Source organism: Clytia hemisphaerica, unplaced genomic scaffold (genome assembly GCF_902728285.1).
Source record: "Clytia hemisphaerica strain Z4C2 unplaced genomic scaffold, Clytia hemisphaerica genome assembly, whole genome shotgun sequence".
Lineage (NCBI taxonomy): Eukaryota > Metazoa > Cnidaria > Hydrozoa > Leptothecata > Clytiidae > Clytia > Clytia hemisphaerica.
This window is the reverse complement of record NW_027104412.1, coordinates 355,870-376,251: the sequence shown is the minus strand read 5'-3', so window position 1 is coordinate 376,251 and position 20,382 is coordinate 355,870. Positions and strand designations below refer to the sequence as shown.

At 36.0% G+C, this 20,382-nt stretch overlaps 1 protein-coding gene and 1 long non-coding RNA gene across 2 annotated transcripts; one reads left to right on the top strand and one right to left on the bottom strand.

Moving 5' to 3' along the window:
* Positions 1–456: 456 nt before the first annotated feature.
* On the top strand, positions 457–18,532 carry LOC136820242 (uncharacterized). Its single transcript, XM_067076437.1, has 14 exons — positions 457–700; positions 1,675–1,945; positions 2,274–2,375; positions 5,250–5,374; positions 5,774–5,925; positions 11,926–12,019; positions 12,511–12,549; positions 13,145–13,295; positions 13,778–13,844; positions 14,186–14,273; positions 15,015–15,100; positions 15,652–15,772; positions 16,307–16,390; positions 17,293–18,532. The coding sequence occupies exons 1-14, from the start codon at positions 671–673 to the stop codon at positions 17,833–17,835; spliced, it is 1,953 nt and encodes a 650-aa protein (XP_066932538.1). The 5' UTR covers positions 457–670; the 3' UTR covers positions 17,836–18,532.
* Positions 8,814–10,408, bottom strand: LOC136820240 (uncharacterized). Its single transcript, XR_010848541.1, has 2 exons — positions 10,367–10,408; positions 8,814–10,018 (listed from the first exon to the last, which is right to left on the bottom strand). It is a non-coding gene; the product is annotated as an uncharacterized lncRNA (long non-coding RNA).
* Positions 18,533–20,382: the final 1,850 nt, after the last annotated feature.

Here is a 20,382-nt window from a genome sequence, read left to right as displayed (position 1 = left end):
GAAAGTCTTACAAAAAAAAAGATTATTAGCTTTATTTTAAGCGATCAACTTTTTGAAAGAATATAATTTCCAAAAAACTTTCCATGAAGAAATCAAGAATTTCAGAAATATGGCCACGATGATGAGATTTTAATGTTTTCTGAGATCTTAGGTTAATGAGATTTTTAGTGTTTCGACTGCAATTCGTGCTGAAGTAGAAGACTTGAGCGCCATCTCCTAAATTTACTATGTTCTTATATAAAAAAGCATTGTCAAATGTTTCATCTTTGTTTTCAAATGAAGGAAAGCTTGTTTAATTAAGCGACAATTGAGCAATCAATCCTATCTTTTGTTTCACAAAATTGAAAAAGGTATTTGAGATATACCATTTAATTAAGAAAACAAAAGAAAAACAACTCATTGATAATTAAACCAAAAGTTTTGGTGTGTTTCGTGGTTTCATTTTGAAGTTAAATCGAAACAAATTCATTAAGAAAGGAGTTGGTTGGATTATCATCAAAACCGTTTTAGATTCTTTTCGTTTGATTAGTTGTATACTGTATTTTTTTGTTTTTGGTCATGGGACACTTATCTTGAGTTTTATGACGATACGTTTTCGATTGACTAATTTCATTTTCATGTATAGAAAATAATACTATTTGGGGACATATGTTAAAATCTTGAAAAAGAAATGGAAAATTTTGGTTGCGTGTTTTTTCTTGTAAGTGAAGCTACTTTTGGTGCCAAATTATTGTCGCTTATCAGTTGTCCTATTAATGTTGGATTTTGAGAGAAGTTTTCCTGAATTTGAGTAAACACTTTAAAAACATTCCAGAAAAGTACTCAATAGCAAGCAATTTCAAAAGGGTCAAAAACATTTTATAATTATACCTAAAATTTGAAACATTTCTTTTTGTTGCTATTAAAAAATACAAAAGTTTTCAATAAGGTCAACATATATAGTTACAAATCTAAACCCTCCTGATAATTATAATATTCGTTTATGTAGGAATTTTTTCTCAACTCAATATCACATGAACTTTTTGTGGTCCCATGATTTGTTTTTGATAAACATTCGATCAATTTATTAATTGACCATCAGCACTTTCAAAAAATTTTTCCGACGTCACTATACAGTTGACACTCTCTTATTCGATCTTCAAGGGGAATTGGATTTTCATCGAATAAGGGAGCTTCAACTGTAATATCTTTGTATCTGTTTTACTGATGATAGTGAGGTACCATTACCAAAACCTATCTTTACGTTTGAAATAGAGTTTTACATAAAAGAAATTTTCAGTTATAAAACAATAGGGGCCGGAAAATTGAAATGACGGAGATAAACATTCTTTCCTGATCTAGTGATGTTATAACGTCCGGATGTCTGGAGTTGAAAAGTTGAAGTAGAAATCGAAAAGTTGAAAAGCACCTGCTAGCGTTGCTTCCACATTTGATATCACTTATATTTTATACTTTTATCACTTAATAAATGCTTGTTTACTTACAAGGACTAATAAATTTAGGACCAACCTCAGCTTGCTCTTCAGTTTTTAAATGCTCTAAATAATAGATATTCTGAGAACCGAAATATCTCTCCTGGTCCATAAACATTGTGCTTGTGAAAAGAAAGACTTTAAAATGAATGATACCAAGTATGTATCATATTATTGATCTAAACTCTATTTTCCTTTTTAGTACACTTTACTTGTCGTCCACCCTGCAGCATCAAAAATAAGTGAAACGCTCAACCCAACCCTCATCTCTCAACAAGGCGAATTGAAAACGCCTTCCCTTCCTCTTCTCCCTCCTATCGATCCAGAATCAGAATTCGAAAAAGACTTCGCCAATAAAAATTCACCGGAAAACAAAGCAGCAGTTGAGAAGTTTCGCACTCTCCTTGAAAGTAATCGTCAAGAATGCAAACGAAATTTGAGTGACTCAGAAGAAGCTATAACTATCAAAAGAGGTGAAATTTTACATCCTCGTGTATATCTAAGAACTTTTTTTCTATTTTCAACTCGAATCTATGTAACCAAAATCTTGTCGCTGGGCGGTTAGGGCTCCCTTTCTTTTTTGCAGACTTTTTTTTCAAGGTAAAAAACCTGATTTTATTCCATTAACCAGCGAAAAGTTTTCTTCGTCGTTCCCAATATTTTGGCGTGAGGGGGTCACTTCATAACTCATCTACATTCAACGTCCATTTAACCTTCGATAACTGTTTTAAGAACAACTAAAAAGTCTATGAAATAATGTACAGTCAAGATTTTTAGAGTTTCATTCTCATTTTTTTAAAGGTTACTGTGAGGTGGAATCTGACGTCACTTTGACATGTCTTCCGAAAACACGGATTGGTCAGGCTCGATCCATTCCTTGTGTTATTAACAGATTCAACAAAAGTAAGTTCAAACATCTCAATATATTCTTTTCGAAATGCAAAAAATCACTTCGGGCTTCCGTTTTTTTGCTAAGATACTTCAACGTTACCAGACATATTAGCCGGGACATATCTGTCAGACATATCTGTCAGACATATCTGTGAATGCGAGCTTTTACAATAGTGTGGTCGTGTTACAAAAATACAGGCTGTTTGTAGGAAAAAAATAAGATCTAGCTGAAACTTTCTCCAGACCTTCTCTATAGGATGCTTATACCTCAGGAAAAAATCCTCTAAAATCCCACTGGTGGAACATCCCTTTTTTGTGCAATTTCTATTTTCCCCAGGCAAAATCCTAAGGGCGAAATTTTTTGAAAATTTCAAACTCATTTTTAGACATCAAGTATACCATTCGAAAGCTCTCGAAAAACTATATAGAAGACTTTTAAACGGGTATAGCCGATTTCATTACCTAACTCAAGATAATTCACGCAGAAGATGCTATATATGGTCAATTTTAGACCAAAATATGGCGAAAAGTAGAACTAGCGCATGAAATATCTCGAGTTAGATATGGAAATCGGCTATAACCGTTTAAAAGTCTTCTATATAGTTTTTCGAGAGCTTTCGAATGGTATACTTGATAATGTTTGAAAATGAGTTTGAAATTTTCAAAAAATTTTGCCCTTAGGGTTTTGCCTGGGGAAAAAAGAAATGTCCCAAAAAAAGGATGTTCCACCAGTGGGATTTTAGGGGATTTTTTCCTGAGGCATAACCATCCTATAGAGAAGGTCTGGAGAAAGTTTCAGCTGGATCTTATTTTTTTCCCTTAAATTATGCTAGACAACTCACTACAAGCTTTAATCGGAACAGTCTTTTTTGGAATACATATTAAATATGTAAATTTTGTTTGAAGTTATTTAAAAATGAGACTCACTATGGTTTTTTATTTTCTTGAGAGAAGTGTTTATGATTAGTACTCTTTGCACGGGATGACCGATTCAGTCACGTAGCTAGAGATCAGTGATCAGTTGACTTTCAAAATATCGAGAAAAGTCGATTCAAATTCATCTCTCGGTGAAAGTTTCATTAATTAAGCTATAGCGTACTGAGAAGGATAAAACTTGCATCGCTCTTCTATTGTATAAAAGAGAAAAGCCCTAAGATGACGGATTTCCTCCCAAAATTATTGACACATCAATACAAACTTATCTTCTTGACTGAGCCTGTATTATTAGGCTCTTCTATAAAGATTTCCTCTTGTTTTGGCTTAAAAGTTTTGTTTTTGACTAAGAGTGATATCGTTTGCTTACTTATCAACTTTAATTCACAAGCTTTTTCGCATTGCATTGACACGAATGTGCAGCAAGATTGGTCAGAAAAAGGAAAAGAAAAGCATTTTTTGCTTGTATCACCATTATATAACAATAGGCAGACACTGTCCTGATATGAAACATGTGTCTGATATGAAACGGGAACACTTATGTAAAAACAAAACCTTTAAGACTGTTAGACAAAAATGACTAGATTACACATGTCAGCATTGTAAATGGGACACCAATTAGAATACTCATTACAATATCACTGATCTCTAACCACTTTACTGGATGGGGCGTCCCGTAACAAAGGAAAATTGACCAGTTTTAGTGCCAACATGCCATGTTGTTTTTTATTCTGCTTAATGCTATGAAACTCGATTACGGGTTCGAAAAATTGACGCAAAACAGGAAACAACATAACTGGGCTAGTCTATTTTAAGACCGGTCACGCTTTCACGGTAAATCTGTAAGTAATTAGGCTAGTGTGTAACAGAATAAGATGTCTGTGCTCTACATCAATGTCTTGATTTAACAACGTATTGGTAATCGATTGTTACTTAACTTCCTGAGTCTCATTACATGGAATTATATGAAGACTTCCCTTCCTTCAAACTTTAATACGAACTCAGGAAATCATTATGTCGTTAATGAAATGCTAATTTGTACTTGATGAACCTGGTTGAACGGCTTTTGCGACATAAGGTAGTCTCGATTGCAAAAAAAAAAAGAGTTGACTAAAGGAAGAAGTTTTGGCGGGAAGAAAATTTGGTGGATCTGGTCAAAATGCGCCATAACTAAGTTCCCGCCAAATTTAATTTTTTCTGTCATCCGCCTAGTCTAGCAAGCTAGACGACTAATTCTGACATAGTAGAAATAAAGCAAAAAGTAACGGAGGGAACAATTTTAGTTTATAACAATTATTGTATTATCGTATAACGCCTATACTACTGTATTACACGCATTATAAACGACTCCAGTCTACCATCCGCCAAATTAAATTCCCGCCAGAATTTCTTCCTTTATTGTAATATCACCAGTAGGTTGCTCCCGTTCATGAATTAGGTTTAGGTGGGTTAAGCCAAGTACAGTGTAGTTTATTTTATTGAATTAATAATGAACTGGTTCGCGAAGTTTTAATGGAAAAATTTTCGAAAATATCTTTTTCGAAATTGCACTTTTGCCTTCACGGATTGACGATTCTCTTCTAAAGTCTTTATTTTCCTAATTTTCCCTGTGTTAAAGTTCTTCCGTCTCAGACGGATTTCCGTCTCAGCGAAGTATATAGAGAAGTGTTTCTGTCGCAAAATTCTTCATTACTCGCCAAAATTGCAAGCTAATTTGCTGTGTATAATTCATCTTTCCGTCTCAGTTAAAAAACTTTTCTTTGACCACTGTTTTCCAAGGTCAAGGTGTCATCCAAATCATATGGTATGCACTTTATAATGACTCTCTTCTCATTTTATAAAATTGTCCCCAGGATTTCCAGCGCTCTGCTTATATGACTCCCTACAAAAGAACACAGGATTTCCAGCGCTCTGCTTATATGAGTCCCTACAAAAAAAACATCTTTCTTTCAGCATTTACAAGTTTTATAAAACGAACATGCGGGCCGAGGGGACAGTGGTTATTCGACGGCCAGCTCAGCTCTTGTGGTCTCCTCAAATTCACTGGTATATTGCATGAAAATGAAGTTCCAGTAAAGGTAAATAAAAATATTTATTTGTCCTAATTCAGGAGGTCTTATATAACGTGTATTTCTTAAGTTTGGAAGTGCAGTAAAGAAACTTTTCTGGAAACTGAAGAAAACTTGTAAAATTTTAAGGCTGTATCTGAAGTCCCTGAACGTTCAGGAAAATAAACTTTTCAAAGGGTGATACAGGGATATATAGGGTTAACTGTTTTACACAGAGTTCAACAAAAATATAGGGAAATTTGGCTACTACGCCTTCAAAGACTAATAAAACGTGGAATCAAACTCGTAACCAGGACCTCACTTCACTTTTCAAGATTCTACTCAAGAGAATTGTACTACGATAGTTAATAAAATCATAAAGAAGTGTGAGGTTATCCAGTAGAATTTCTCCTTTTTTTATCTTTACAGAATCAAGGTTTGATATGGGATCAATACGTTACGCATTATTCGTTTCCAATCCCCAAGAAGGAGAAAGGACCTGGGTACTACATCTACCTGGTGATGCCCATCATATCATGCAGTTTCTGTGTACTTGGCTTGGTCGTTCTATCATGGTTATAGTAAGTCATAAAATATATTTTCGAAAATACGTTTCTTATCTAAAACATCGACCTCTAACGGATGGACGGATAACTCATTGTTTCAAAAACAAAGCGCGGCTTTATCCTTTGTGCAGGGAGCGCGTTGCCGCCAAAAGTTTGAATTTTGGAGATTTTCAACATGGCGACGAAAAAAAATTTTCCGTCATCTCCTGCATAACAACAACTGCAGCTGGAATATCTTTCTTTGTGCTTATGCTATCACTATGGAGTTTTTTTCAAAGGATTCAAAGATTGTTGTTGTACCAATATCCAGAAGGAATAATTCTCAAACTTTTTATTCATCGAGACAAACAAACCGACACTTGCACCTTTGAAAACCCGACAGGCTCTCATTTTGAAATTGTGGATGTCAGAGCTGGAGCAATATCTTGGTTTTCCCTGAATGAATAGGATTGCTGCTTCGAATGGTGATAGATGAAGAGTTGCTCGAAAGGATTGAATTGGATCCACACCTATTCATGGTCGAGGGGCTCTATTCATTTTATTTGAAAATCATGCTGAGACAGACCGAAACGACGTCGTTACTAGGCTGATTTGCCTCTATCATCTCCTGCAGAAACTATGAAAGTTGGAACTTGAATTTTGTGTATCCATTCTCCTATCTAAAGCTAGAGATTGTATTCAATGAACAAATAAACTCAAAAGACATCTGGAAATGGAACACGATGCTTTACAAAACATATATCTTATACATTTGGTGTGTAAGAACTGCTGCCAAAACACGTCAAATCACTCTAACTCAGAAATCAACTCTACAGCCAACAGCACACAACCGTGCGTTGAGCTAAAGAAAAGTTAATAAATCCATTGCAGTTGCATACTTCAGATAGCAGAGGGGTGAGTTTGTGTTTATTTCTACCCCATCTTGTACTATGTTACATTCTTTGGTCATGTTTTAGCTGTGATCAGTGGTCCTCTGTACTCTGGTGGTAGTGCTTTATCACTGCTTTTAGCACCTGTGCATATTAATTTTTTAATGAAATTTAAAGTATTTTCCAACTCTATAAAGTAGGTACCACAATAACACTAAAAATAGTGGAAGAGGGAGGCAGATTTCAGGTTGTCAATGGAGGATTTTTAATCTACTCAAAGTGAACCTGCCTCTGAAAATCACTTTAATCTTTTAGTCATCTTATCATTTTATACACACATATCCTTATAAATTTTTGTTTCTTTTTTCCTACAGACTGACAGAAAGACGTTGGGAGTTACGAACTAGAATCATTGGATCCTTGTATGACGCAATAAGAATCTTAGCCAACAAGGCCACGATATGCTGGATATCAATTATTATGATTTCATGATTTTTGTGTGAACAATAGGTGTGTATGGTACAAGCTTGTGAAACTGAATAAAACTAACTACACATAAATTAAATTGTTATCAGAAATCTTTCAACATAAGTCAGTAATATTGCTAGGAAACTATGACAGTACAACACTTACAGATTGAGATGAATTAAAAGATAATATGCTAACTTTAAAGATCCATTTTTGAACAATGAATACAAATGTGAAATGACAAGAATATGATACTTGCATTATCGCCCTGCCCTTTGGTTAAGCAATCGGGGTCGAATTGCACTACAGTGAAATGGTTTTTCTCATCCTTTGTGAGACTGCTTGATATTTTTCTATTTTTTTATACAATATATATTGAGATTTATAAATTGTAACATAGAATTTTATTGAAAGGTCCTTCCTTGAATTTCTTAAGCAGATTTGTAACTCTCTAGTTAATTAAACGTACCCAGAGTACTAGGTTTGTGAGGTGACCGGTAAGTCATCTTTTCTCAAAATTGTTGATTTTCGTGATTTTTGGACCCTTACAGAGACTCAATTTTCTTTTAAAAGGTTTTTGTACCCCTTTAAGAGACTTTCGAGGGTGTAGAAAAGGGACCCTTATGGCTCACACATACTCGGCACCCATTTTGCCTAAGTAGCCCCCCCCCCTCGGATGAAACACAGTTGGCCTCTCCAGTTTTCAAAATCTGTCAGCTATTCAAATTGTCTGCTAACATACTTTGGGATGATCTCAATTGAAATTTAAAAAAATGTTCTCTTAGTTGACAAAATTGACATGCCCTTGTTATCTTAAATACTTTGGCTGAAAAATTTCTGAGTTTAAGTTATAAAGTAATGAAGTTTTTACAATTTTAGAAGGCCATGTGATGATGTTTTCACCTTTTCCACCCTTTTTGTAATAAGAAATTTAACACCTTGCTGTTATTTCCAGGGAGTAACTAGAATTTTTATTTGTCACTTTAAATTGTCATTATTTTTACTTAGGTTTGTTGTGCCAGTTAACCATTGTCCTGGTAAATATATTTCATACTTAATAATAAAAAAAATATGGATTGTTTCTAAGTGAAAACCATGAAATCTGAGCTTAATTCTCAACAGGTTTGATAAGAGGCTTCTTATCGTATGCTTATGCTTGCTACCTTTAAATCAATTATGAACTGAAGTAACATTTCTTCATTTATTCCAAGCCTTGATTTTGGAGCTTATATCATAATAGAAGTTTATGATAGTACCAAAATTTGGGTAAACAAAAAGGTTTTAAAATGCATGAAAGTTGAAATTAATATCCTTTTTATTAAATTATTAACAATTTTAGCTTAGGTTCAAAAATATGTTATTTAGCCTGTATAGTATTGTGCTGCCAAGGTATAATTTCGAAGGTTTGATTGAATAGAAATAGAATCTACTGAAAAATTAGAGAAATGTTAATCGAACTCGTCCTGCTATATAAAGTAACATTACCCAAAAATATTCAAAGGGATTGTCGCCATTCTGAGAAGACGACATTGATTGCTCTTTAAAAAAATAAGATGATACACAAGATTCAAGTCATACATGAAGCTGTAATTTATTGTCAGTTACAATTAAGTCTCACCGTGAGATTGGGTAACTTGCATCAGTGGAGGCTAACATGCATAGCCCTCAAATGAATGGCTGGTCATTAAAATACAAAGTTAAATCAAAACAAAAATGGTAGTAGAGTACAGCTGTGAGCGGAGCTGCTTAGTTCATTTGTTTTGAAATTTTGCTGCTTTGATTGGTCAGTCATTTGATGGCTATGCAAGTTTTCCTCCACTGATGCAAGTTACCCAACTTCACGGTATATCAAATCATACAATTTACAATTACACATGAAGAAAAATTTCAATTTCAAAACATAAATTCAGGGTCAATTTGGAATAAGATGCAAACAATTTAAATGAACTTTTCTTAAAAAAAACAACTTTAGATCAAGAAATAATGGAAACATTTTTCAGTCCAAATTATAATAAGCCATAGTAGAAAAAATAATAATACCTTCAATTTCAAAAATAATACAATACAAAGCCATTTTCAGCCACTTGAAATAATTTGAACTTTTGATTAACTTAATTTCTTTTTAGTAAGATAAAAAACAGCTAGACAGCTAGAATTATATATTCAACAGTATTCAAGGATTTGAAGATACCAGATGGCAACAACTTAAAACCTAGTGACTGTAAAGAACAAAGAATGCACATATATGAATTTCTGCCCCTTTTGTTGTGGAACCATATAATGAGTGTTTCTACCAGCAAACAAATATAGTACCAAAAGCCTGATGATGATTTTCATTTTTATTGTGCATATTATCGGTGTTTTTTTCTCGAGGAATGTCGGTCAAGCAGTTCATAAAGTGTATTTTACTAGGATCATCCACCACACTAACATGGTAACCGAACTCAATTTTGTCGTTGTCTATATATACAGGTGGAAAATGGAGTTGCACGTTAAATTCAGTTTATTGCCAATTACGTTTAATTTGAAATCCAACATGATAACTTTTCTTCTTGTATGACAATGGTTAAATCCAGGTGAGAAGTTGATCATAAGCTCACAACTAGTACACAAGCATTATTTTCACACTATGCGCCACCACCACAGACTTCGTATGTTTCATCTCAACACTCTACGTTCATAAAAAATAAAATTTGTTCCAGCTCGTATTCTCTGTGAATGGACACGTGTAAACAGGATGGACACCTCTGTGTGCTGTGAGGATGAAGAACCTGAAAATGAAGACAAAATTTTGTGAGTGAAAGTGTACTGTTAGCAGAAGCTGTGATATTATAGATGGAATTCCTGATTTGTTGAAGTTTCACATATATAATAGTATTTATCTCAATTAGATAGAAGGAAGATTGATCATGCATGATAAACCCCACCTTCACAAATCAAATGTATGTAAACATTCAGATGTTCCTTCAGATGTTTAGATACTGCAGTGACGATCTGTATTTTATATCTATATCATTAAGTTTATGATACAAAAATATGCTAATACTGTAGATTATCAAGTTAATTTTATAAAAAAAAGAACACACATCAGACGAAAAATAAACAAAACATCTATCTACCTTTCATAATTGTATTAGAAACTGGGTTTGAAGATGATCATGGAACAAAATTTGATGATAAAGCTTGAAAATTCATTGACAATTCCATACAATTTTCAGCTTCTTTCCTTCATGAGCTCCCTTCCCTGTTTCCTTCATTTTCAAGTTGTTTTTTATTTTTCTACCCGACATCCAGGAGAATTACATCAACTGGGTTATCGAGACCTCGAATTTTTCTGATGCAATGATCACGTGATCATTCTATTGATTCGGGAACAATAAAACCAACGCGCTTGAAAACAATGAGTTATCCGTCCATCCGTTAGAGGTCGATGTCTAAAACAACCCCTTCTCACAGACCTACTGGGAACCCTTCCTTCTGGAAAAATTGTCCAAATTATCGTCCCCGTTGGAAAATTATCCTCCAATTTTTATCCCCACTGAAAATAATCAAATAAACCACTCTTCACTGCAAAATATGAATGCTTTTCTTCCCATCCCCACTGAATTTTCTGAATTGAAAACAAAAGAATTGAAATCCCCAGCCATAAAAACCATAAAAATACGGGAATATCAATCCCCATCGAGTTTCAGTCCGTTATTTTCATCCCCACTGGCTGAAAAAATCCTATCGGGTCTGAGAAGAGGGTGTTCTAAAGGAAGCACAGATACCTTATATAAAACACTACACGGAACTACTTCGTCCCTAGCTGGATCGAAATAATGCGCCATTTTTAAGTAGTAGGCCGCTGTGGACCGTTCTCTCGTCTATTTCACAGGGAGTAAGGACCTTTCTCGCAATTTTATTTCATAATACTGCGCATGCGTAATTTTCAACCGGAAGTGGATATTTAATGGCTAGAACCAACTCAAATAATCAAATAATAAGGGGTGGACTCACTTTTTCGGTCGGGGTTGTGGAGGGCCTAAACCATTTTTTTGATTAGACGAAATTGTGACGTTCTTTAGTGACGTATTGTGACGTTCTTTAATGACGTATTTGTCGCTTATTGGGTCACTACCAGTTAGGGTCAGGGTTGGACTCGAGAGTCACAACTGAGTGCCCTGGACCCATTTAGAGTCACTTTAGGGTCAATTGGACCCACTGACAAAATTGAAAAACTTCGTTTTAGTAAGATTTTAGATTGCTGCGAATAAGGTCCTTTCTTCCCCTCATTTCTTGCCATGCTAGTTGTTCGTTTTGACTGAACAAATTGCTGGTGCCGAACTGTGGTCTCTCTGTGGTCTACTTATCATAAAGATTACGCATTATTTTGCTTCAACTGTCGTGAAAAGACAGGCTAGGTCTATCTAGTGTTTTATATAAGATATCTTTGAAAGGGAGTATATAAAATAGTTTGCGAATCAGACTTAAAATTGCGTTGTCCAAATTAAACAAAAACAACCCGAATAATGTTCTAGAAATATTCCAAAAATTCGGATTAGCCAAAGTCTAGCACAACCAATTCCTCCTAATTTTTGAACGGAAATTTGCGGGAAAAGAGAATGAAATCTTATCCCTTACATCAAGCGTAACTTTATATATTACGTCATCATTTTATCGCACTTTCATTTTTCAGTCCTCGAAGTCATGTACGAAACAACATTCATCGATTCTTGTTCGCCTCAATATTTTTGTGGGATTTGATGGATCTCATCTTCGTTCAACTTTATGTAAGTATTGTCTGTTCACACTCGTAATCCTTTATCAATTTAATAAGGGGGAGAGGCTGAATTTCCAGTTTCTGACAAGATGTAATCGAGAGAAAGAGACATTCCATTTTATATCCATACATGTAGTGGACAAACGTTTTCAGAGGGTAATCCGAGCAGAATTTCAAAGGTGTCTAAAAGAATAATTTTTCCATTGGGTAAAAGATTATTTTAAGATTTCAGGGGGATTTCCAGAAGACTAATCAGTTCGAAATCTGGCGACGGATTTTTACCTTTCTACGTGTGGAAACCACGTGGGCTACGCGTTTAATATAATATGGGGAATCAGTGGCTTCATTTCCCATCCAAGATTTCCAGTTCTAGCTTCTTCGGGGCTTTAAATTCAATGGATGGTACAGGTACCCAATAATACCTACTGTGTGCTAATAAGAGATCACAGATTACAACATATTTTGGCCGTCCAAATCTTTAACGATTGATTTACTTTCTAGAATGTGTATATGACACAACAAGAAGAATATATCAATAAGGTATACATGGTTTTTCAATATTTCAATCTAAAAATTTATTTTGAAACTATATATTTTCTTAGCGTAGACACTTGAAGTTAATTCATTTGGAATAGTTGGCTTGTAAGCCTCGGAGTTTTGCTATTATTTTAACTTGACAAATGTCAGAAAAATTGAAATAAATCGATAGTGTAAATATAATTTCCGTCAAATTCTGAAAATAAAATCAGGTACAGTATTTTTCGTAGGTAAAATAACTCTGCCACTAAAGTCAATTTGCTCTAATGTGTACTCTTTCTTGCTATCGTGTGGAAACCAGTCTTTGAGGAATCAGTCTATAGTAAGATGGGGGGGGGGGGGGGGGGGGGGGGGGGGGGGGGGGGGGGGGGGGGGGGGGGGGGGGGGGGGGGGGGGGGGGGGGGGGGGGGGGGGGGGGGGGGGGGGGGGGGGGGGGGGGGGGGGGGGGGGGGGGGGGGGGGGGGGGGGGGGGGGGGGGGGGGGGGGGGGGGGGGGCTATTTGTATACGCTGACATGGTTTCGACCTGGTAGAGCAAAAAAGAGTGTACGCTAACATACTTTGGAAGGTTTGCGAAAAGTTTCTTATTTCCCTTTTCAGCCTTTATGCCATGGCATTTATTTCACCACTCAATTCTTCTACGCATCGACCGTTATGTGGCTTTTCAATGAGGGTTTACATCATTTTTGGATCATTTTCTTTCCATACAAAGATCCATTGAAATTGAGGGTTTTCCTTGTGATCTCTTTCAGTAAGTTATTTAGCACTTTCTTACCTTATTACACGAATATTACTAGTCATTTTATTAACACGAATTGAAAAATTTCGTGTTAATAAAAACCCCCTTAATAAAAACCACCCGTGGTGTCCTTGAAAAAGCTAATAAAATTCGTGTTAATTTTTAGCGTGTTAATTTCAAGGCCGTTGAATACTTGTCTAGTAATATTCGTGTAATAAGGTAATTTGTATCAGCATTTTTTTAGCCCTTCAATATCACGGCCAAAAACGACTATGTATGTAAATCATTATATATCCGGACCTAGAAGGCATTAGAAGACCGCTAGAAGCTAGTTTCTTCAGCCTGACTGGGGCGAGGGAAAGGGAACATTTATGGTGAAGCCTCAAGTCAATTCGTTAGAGGGCAGAATTTTTTGAAGCATATCCAAATTTGTTGGGTTTTTGTTCACTCGTTGAAAACGAGTTCTGAATTCTGAATTCTCTTTGTCTACCCAGGTATCAGTTGCATCTTAACCTTTTGTTATTTGGTACCTGCGACCTTGACCAAAGGTGGACATCCAATGTAAGTAAACAGTTGTTGCCACGCTATGTGAGTCATTCTTAAAAAGAAAGCCACAATCCATGTAACACGGTGGGTTGGCTGAAGTTGTAAGTGCAATGTCCAATCAGTAGAACTGGAACTGAAATCATGCTTATTATAAGAGATTCTATATGTAGTCGCTGGTGCATTACTTACGAATGATAGTTGTTTTACTGTAGAACATGATGTATTTCTATTTAAACTAATTACCTACCTATCTACAGCAGTTTACCGTGTTGAATGAGGCCACGTGCCATTGTCGTGGGAACACCCTGTTACGAATAATAGCTGTATTGTTTTTACTCGTCGTTTTTCTATTTTAGATGTGCGCAAGACCATATAACTACGGAAAGTGATTTTCTTCGCAAACGAGAAATGGCTTTCTTTTACATCTTATCGTCTATTCACACTGTAAGTAGCCCTAAAAAATGAACCGCCTGACCTGATATTTGTAGAAGATACCCCAAAAGCTTCCTTGTAAATGAAATCTATTTTTATCAGCGTGTGTTATGAATTTGAGAAGCTTTCATGATTTCTCTTTAAAAATTTCGGATGTAAATATTTTGACAAATATTGTTTCAATTGACTTGAAATTTTTTCCATAATCAGACATACCGACTTGCTATCTGAAAATATCAGTTAGAAAGTGAGGCACCCCGCGGTGTAGCGCGTTATTTCAAATGAAAAAGTTCTATTTATAATCTTAGAGAAGAAACTTCTTATAACTTTACAATGAAAACAATGTTTTTCATTTTTTTAAATTGTCATTCACCAATGTTTTACAGACCCTCTTGATAATTAAAAGTTTTTAATCGTGAACGATAAATGCAGCAGCAGAATCATTGGCTAAGAGGAAATCCAAATTTCACGAGTTTGTAATTAAAAAAGTTAAATTTCATATCAAATTTTAATGTCAGGGACAGAGATAGAACAAGGCTTTTTTAAATGTGCGTTATCCAGCTCCGCTATAACATATCCCTGATGCGAGACTTAATCCATCTTATGATAGAGACTACGATACTTCTTATGAGTATTTTCTAATCTAAACGCAAAGAATGTTATGCTTATATTATAGATTTTTCTGTAGTGGTTTAAAACGACCTTACCGCACATGTAAATTCATAATTTTTTAAAACTTTTTTGTTTTTATAGTTGGATATATTGATCTTTATATACTTGATGGTAATCTTGAGAAGGAAAATCCAAAGAGAAAATAATAGCTCAGCTAAGAAACGCTGGTAAGAGGATGTTCTTAGCTTAAATAGAATAATATCGCCTGGTCGTATTCCTTTGGAAGTTGATGTTATGTTTTAGATACGTGTGGAAGGAGAAGCTTTCTTCATTCTCTCTTTCTTAAATTGGACTAAATTCAGCGTGGATATATTTCAGTTATATACAGTAGAGTCTCTTATTTAACTCGAACCTCTAAAACTTGAATGTCTTCTTAAATTCTCCTCGATTCTAGTTTTCTCGTCCCTTAAGTTAACAATGCCTTATAAGCCTTACTCTGAAATTTCTTTAATTCGATCAAATTTGTTTTCCCCGTGTGTGTTCGAGTTATGGAGACTCAACTGTAGTTGCTCGTGACAATTTGGTTTAGTTCTAACAAGAGGCTGAAATTAAACCAGTGTTTGACTAATTGAACTTGAACGCCTTGCAGCAGTCAGACAAACTTCCTATAGGTACCAGGAGATCTCCACTCCCGTTCCAAATAACGCTGATATTTACCAGGACCTCTGTTTATTTAAGGAACGTTTCTGAAAAGTTAATTTTAGCCACATCTTTTTAGGAGACTGGCCCGCAGTTGGTTTATTCTATTGATTTTATTTGGTGGAGGAATTTTTATCGAGATAGCTGAATCGAACAACACAGATCTTTTATATGCACAAAGAATCATATCGGGACTGGAGGTAATTGAATTATATTGCTTATTTATTGATTGAATGGTTATACCTTATCACACTTATGTAACTACTCAAGTATCTAACGCAGGTAAAATGAGTGCGGCAATTTATTAACGCGAAAGGTATGTTTTTGAAAATTACCATGTCTCAAATTTTCTCAAACGGTTATATTTAACACGACTTGGGTAATTCTGCTTTAACAACACATCCCGAGACCAGTTTTAACCAAGTGGTCCGCAGAATGTACGTGAAAAAACCTTAGCAACTAAGGTTCGAATATTGAAACTTCCCGACTAAAATCTATTCACTTTAAAAGTGTGCAACCTATTTTGATACAATAAGGAAACCATGTCAGGCATGATTGGACTGATTCCCACGAGAGTGGTTCCCACATGGCGCCAAAGAAGAGTATGCACTTAAAGCGAATGGACTTAAGGTTTGTTAAACAATTGACATCGAACTATGCGAACAAGTTATTTCGAGGAATATTATATATCTTGGATACAGTGAAGTCTTCATTTTTATTTTCTTTGTTTTCAGTCCTTCTTTCTCTTCATGTCGCAAGTTGTGTTTTCGAAAGATGTCACCAATAAATTGGCATTGAAATGGAGACGTCATAAACAGGTATGCTGAAATACTTATTTTTTTCGTCAACTTTTGTTTAGGGGCCATTTTCAAATACAATGTCGAAGAATTCGATTCTGGGCAAGAGACCTCCTTCGGTCATCTAGTAGTGTTTATAGTTCAGAAATGAACGGAGAAACTTTTTTTCCTAATACTTAAAGTTTCCTGCTCTTTCAAGCATTCGTCAGTTAGTAGTGTTTATAAGTGCTTAGACCCTGCTTTTGTAGTGCAAAGGTTGGACATTCGGCCACGGTTCTCAGTGCCGTGGGTTCAACTCTTAGCCGCCCGGGTCATAACAGACTTCGTACTTAGAATAAAATAGTACTTGACTTAATTCTTCTCTGCTTGATGCTCTGCCGTTATTGAGAAGGATCAAGGGTAAGTGGAGTAATCCAGATATAAAGAGTGGAGCCCTTTGAAAGCCATTGAAAGAGGAGCCTTCGGGTCGACTCTGACTGTGGTTGCAGACTTTCCTACTTAGTCCTTGCTGCTAGAAACTTCTCAGTTTGGAAAGTCTACATAAAGAACTCTCTTAATTTAAATAATTCTCTTATTTAAAGGAGATTCTTTGTCTCTTGAAGATCGAGTTACTGAGATTTAAGAATACCCTTTATGAATTTTACTTATTAACATAAGGCTGCTTCAATTATGATTTTCAGAGGTTCCAGGTCAGTTTAGTAAGATAAGTACTTGTTCGTATATACATTCAGCAAGTTTGTTTTACCTTAATGGATTTTTTGGGTTACGACCTCTAATCAAAATCAAGAGAAAGATTGAGCTAGAAGCGTACAACAGAGTAGAGAGAAGAGACCCGAGTAGAGAGAAGAAAGCAATGGTACCATTGTTGCAAAAAAGTTGTGCGGTGAAAAAAAATTTAAAGGACTCAAATTTTCACTCCATAGAAAAATATTTTGCCACCGTTGAAGACCAGTAAATCACCATTGAAATTGTTCAAGAGATTGACGACCATCAAACGAACTAAACGCCGTAACCAACCCACCATCATCTATACTGTCAACCCGTTGAGAAAACCTGATGACGTTTCAGACCAACACCAAGAAACAGCACCAGATAATAAGACAGGTGGTATCATCAATGACGGGTTTACAGGCCAAGAGACACAGCAGACGTCCCTGGAATCACCAACCAGCTTGTCGTCCCCAGGGGAAAGCAATGATGGGCATTTCCAAATTCCAAGAATAGACTCTATAAAAGAGGAAGATCCTAAAATTAGTGATCAGGAAGCAAAAGTGAACTCTCTTCAAGAGATTGACGAACGAGGAGTTGATAATGAAGGCTTTGAGAAGGAGGTAGTATCCCCCTTGCCACCAGACTGTGTCCAGACAACAGAGGGTGGGGTCGAGACCCAGTATGCTAAAGATGATGTGATGGTTGGCTCATTTGGAGACAGTGGAATCGATATTGGACAACATTCTCCAACTTAGAAACATTATTGAAGATATCCATAATGTGGTCGTCCCAAAAGGTGGTATCACTTATTGAAGTTGATCAGGAATCGATGACTTACATGTTATGTCTGCCAATAGTCCAAGGATTAACGTTAAACAGAAGAAGGCATAATGGTACGGCAAATTCACCATGCTGGAGTTTGAAAGACAAGCACGCCTCATCCTGAAAAAGAAAGTGATACTCTCAAGCCTCGATAAATCATAATTAAACCCTATATAGACTATGAAAATACGAAGATGTATTGGTGCTTTGTAAATAAATATGATATACTGTAGACGCTGAACCATTGAGTTCAAGCCGAAGGCTAAGAGATTCGCCTTTAGCCCTGGGCTATACCTTATTGTGTTGAACCACAATTATTTTTTGGAAGCTGGATCTTTCAAATATGTTGTGTGTTCTAAATTTAAAAAATCACGTTTTTCAGAAGTTTTTCAAAAATTAATACAGGCTAATTATTTTGTCCCTACACTCTGGGTTATGGTCTTTGGGGTAATACCCCTGGGGGAGGCACTTAGGCAAATTGGGTACGGGGACGTGCCGCTGGTCATGGTAACATTTATTTTTTTAGAATTGTATTTTAACGAATTTTTAAAATGTTAGAATTTGATATTATTAAACTAAAACCTTTATATCCAATATGTACAGTAGTATATTAATAAAAACCAAAAGTTAGATGACTCCATTCTATCATTTAATCTATAGATTTAGTACACCCTCACCACACTGTCCTTCCAGTAAATTTGTTAAGGCGTACTCTTAGGTTCCAAATAAACGCCCCCCTCCCGCTTGTTAATCTTTCGGAAATTTTCTAACCCCCACGGACCTTAATAGGACCTTACTAGGACTACCATTTATTAATTCTTAAGAATATTTTTTACTAGGACCTTACTAGGACTACCAAAGAGAAGGCTTATTTTGCTCTAAATAGACTGATTTCAGCCTATATTTTTGGGTTTTCGGAAGTACAATTTCCAAAATTCAATTGTTATGAAATACCCTTGATCGTTCTATAGTAGTTTTCTAAAGGGGATGTAAATCCGGAGCGAGGTCCGGAGCACTTTTCTCATCGGCAAAGATTTTTCGACAGATTCTTGTAGTTGGTAGTGTTAGGTGGGTTGAATCTAAACATTTGAGACCAGTCCAAGTACAAAGTTATTGTGTTATATTTCACTTTAAAATATCTCTTATAAACATAGCCACTGTTCTAATAGTTATAGGTACTCAACTAAGATAACAGACCGGTAGCTGGCTTCACATTCTCCACCCAACTGTGCTGCCTGTCAGACTTATATAGACATTCCAAGACTGGGGAGAGCTAACAGAGACATGACAGCCAGTTGGGCAGGCGAGGCAAAATGTCACAGGGGGACTTGCTGACTGAGAAACACTTTCAGTATAGACCTTGGGCAGTCAACAAGTGTGGGAGCTCAGATGAGCGAGACATCTGAAATATACTAATTAAATGAAATGCTATCCTGTTATACAATTATATCATTTCTCGTTCTAGAAATACTAAGAAATAATATCAAATAAAATACAAAGGATACAAGGAGATACAAAGTATATACACAAAGACTAAAGGTATAACTATCTCCAACACTCACCCCAACTTTTCAAAAAGGGTGACAACATCAACCATATAAACATCAACATTTGAATGACAAACAATACTCGATCGACTGGTTAGTCTATTACCGCCAATAACATCTGGTCCACCCGTATCTTCAGTCCGGTCCTTCAGGTCACCGAGACCCACCCTTCACCTGACACCCTCGTCCAACAATGGTCTTCGGCTTAGGTCCTTAGATCAGTATCCCTTGCGGAATACCAATCGTCACCCCTAGCACCCTCGCCCAACAATGCTCCTTGGTGGCGTGCCAGATATCATGCGGAGAGTCCATTTGGAATCTCAAAAAGTTCATTTAGTTCATTGATGTAACAATACATACTTGAAGAATACGTTTAAGTTCCATCAAGAACTTATAAATCATTTTACGAAAACGTTTGAACGAAAGTCCATAGAGCCCTGGAGGATCAGCAATCTACTCCAGGGTGACGACGAAATTGAAGCTGGAAGATCAACATTCTTCTCCATAGTGAACGTATATCAACCACAGAATCAATTGAGCCCTGGAGGATTAACAATCTACTCCAGGGTGAACGAATGCAATAACATACCGAATATGTTGGATGCACAATGGCGGAAGCCAGTCGACCAAAGTATCGTCTTTGACAGCATTTTTGATCATCTGAAGAGCAAGAGGTCTGTTTCAGGGGGTACTCCACTGGACAGGGTACTCCACTGGACAAGTGACTTCATTTCCGTTGGTGCTGAGTTGGTTGCAATTGAGACGAGGTGCGCATGGAGGGGTACATAAAACGAAGAAAATACACGATTAATAACTGTGATGATTTCTTGCTACCAGATACATAATCAGTTGTAGCTCACCAGACAATGTAGCGTTATTTATATTTAACAGTCCGATTTCAGAACAAATATTCTTCTCCGAAAACAATCACAT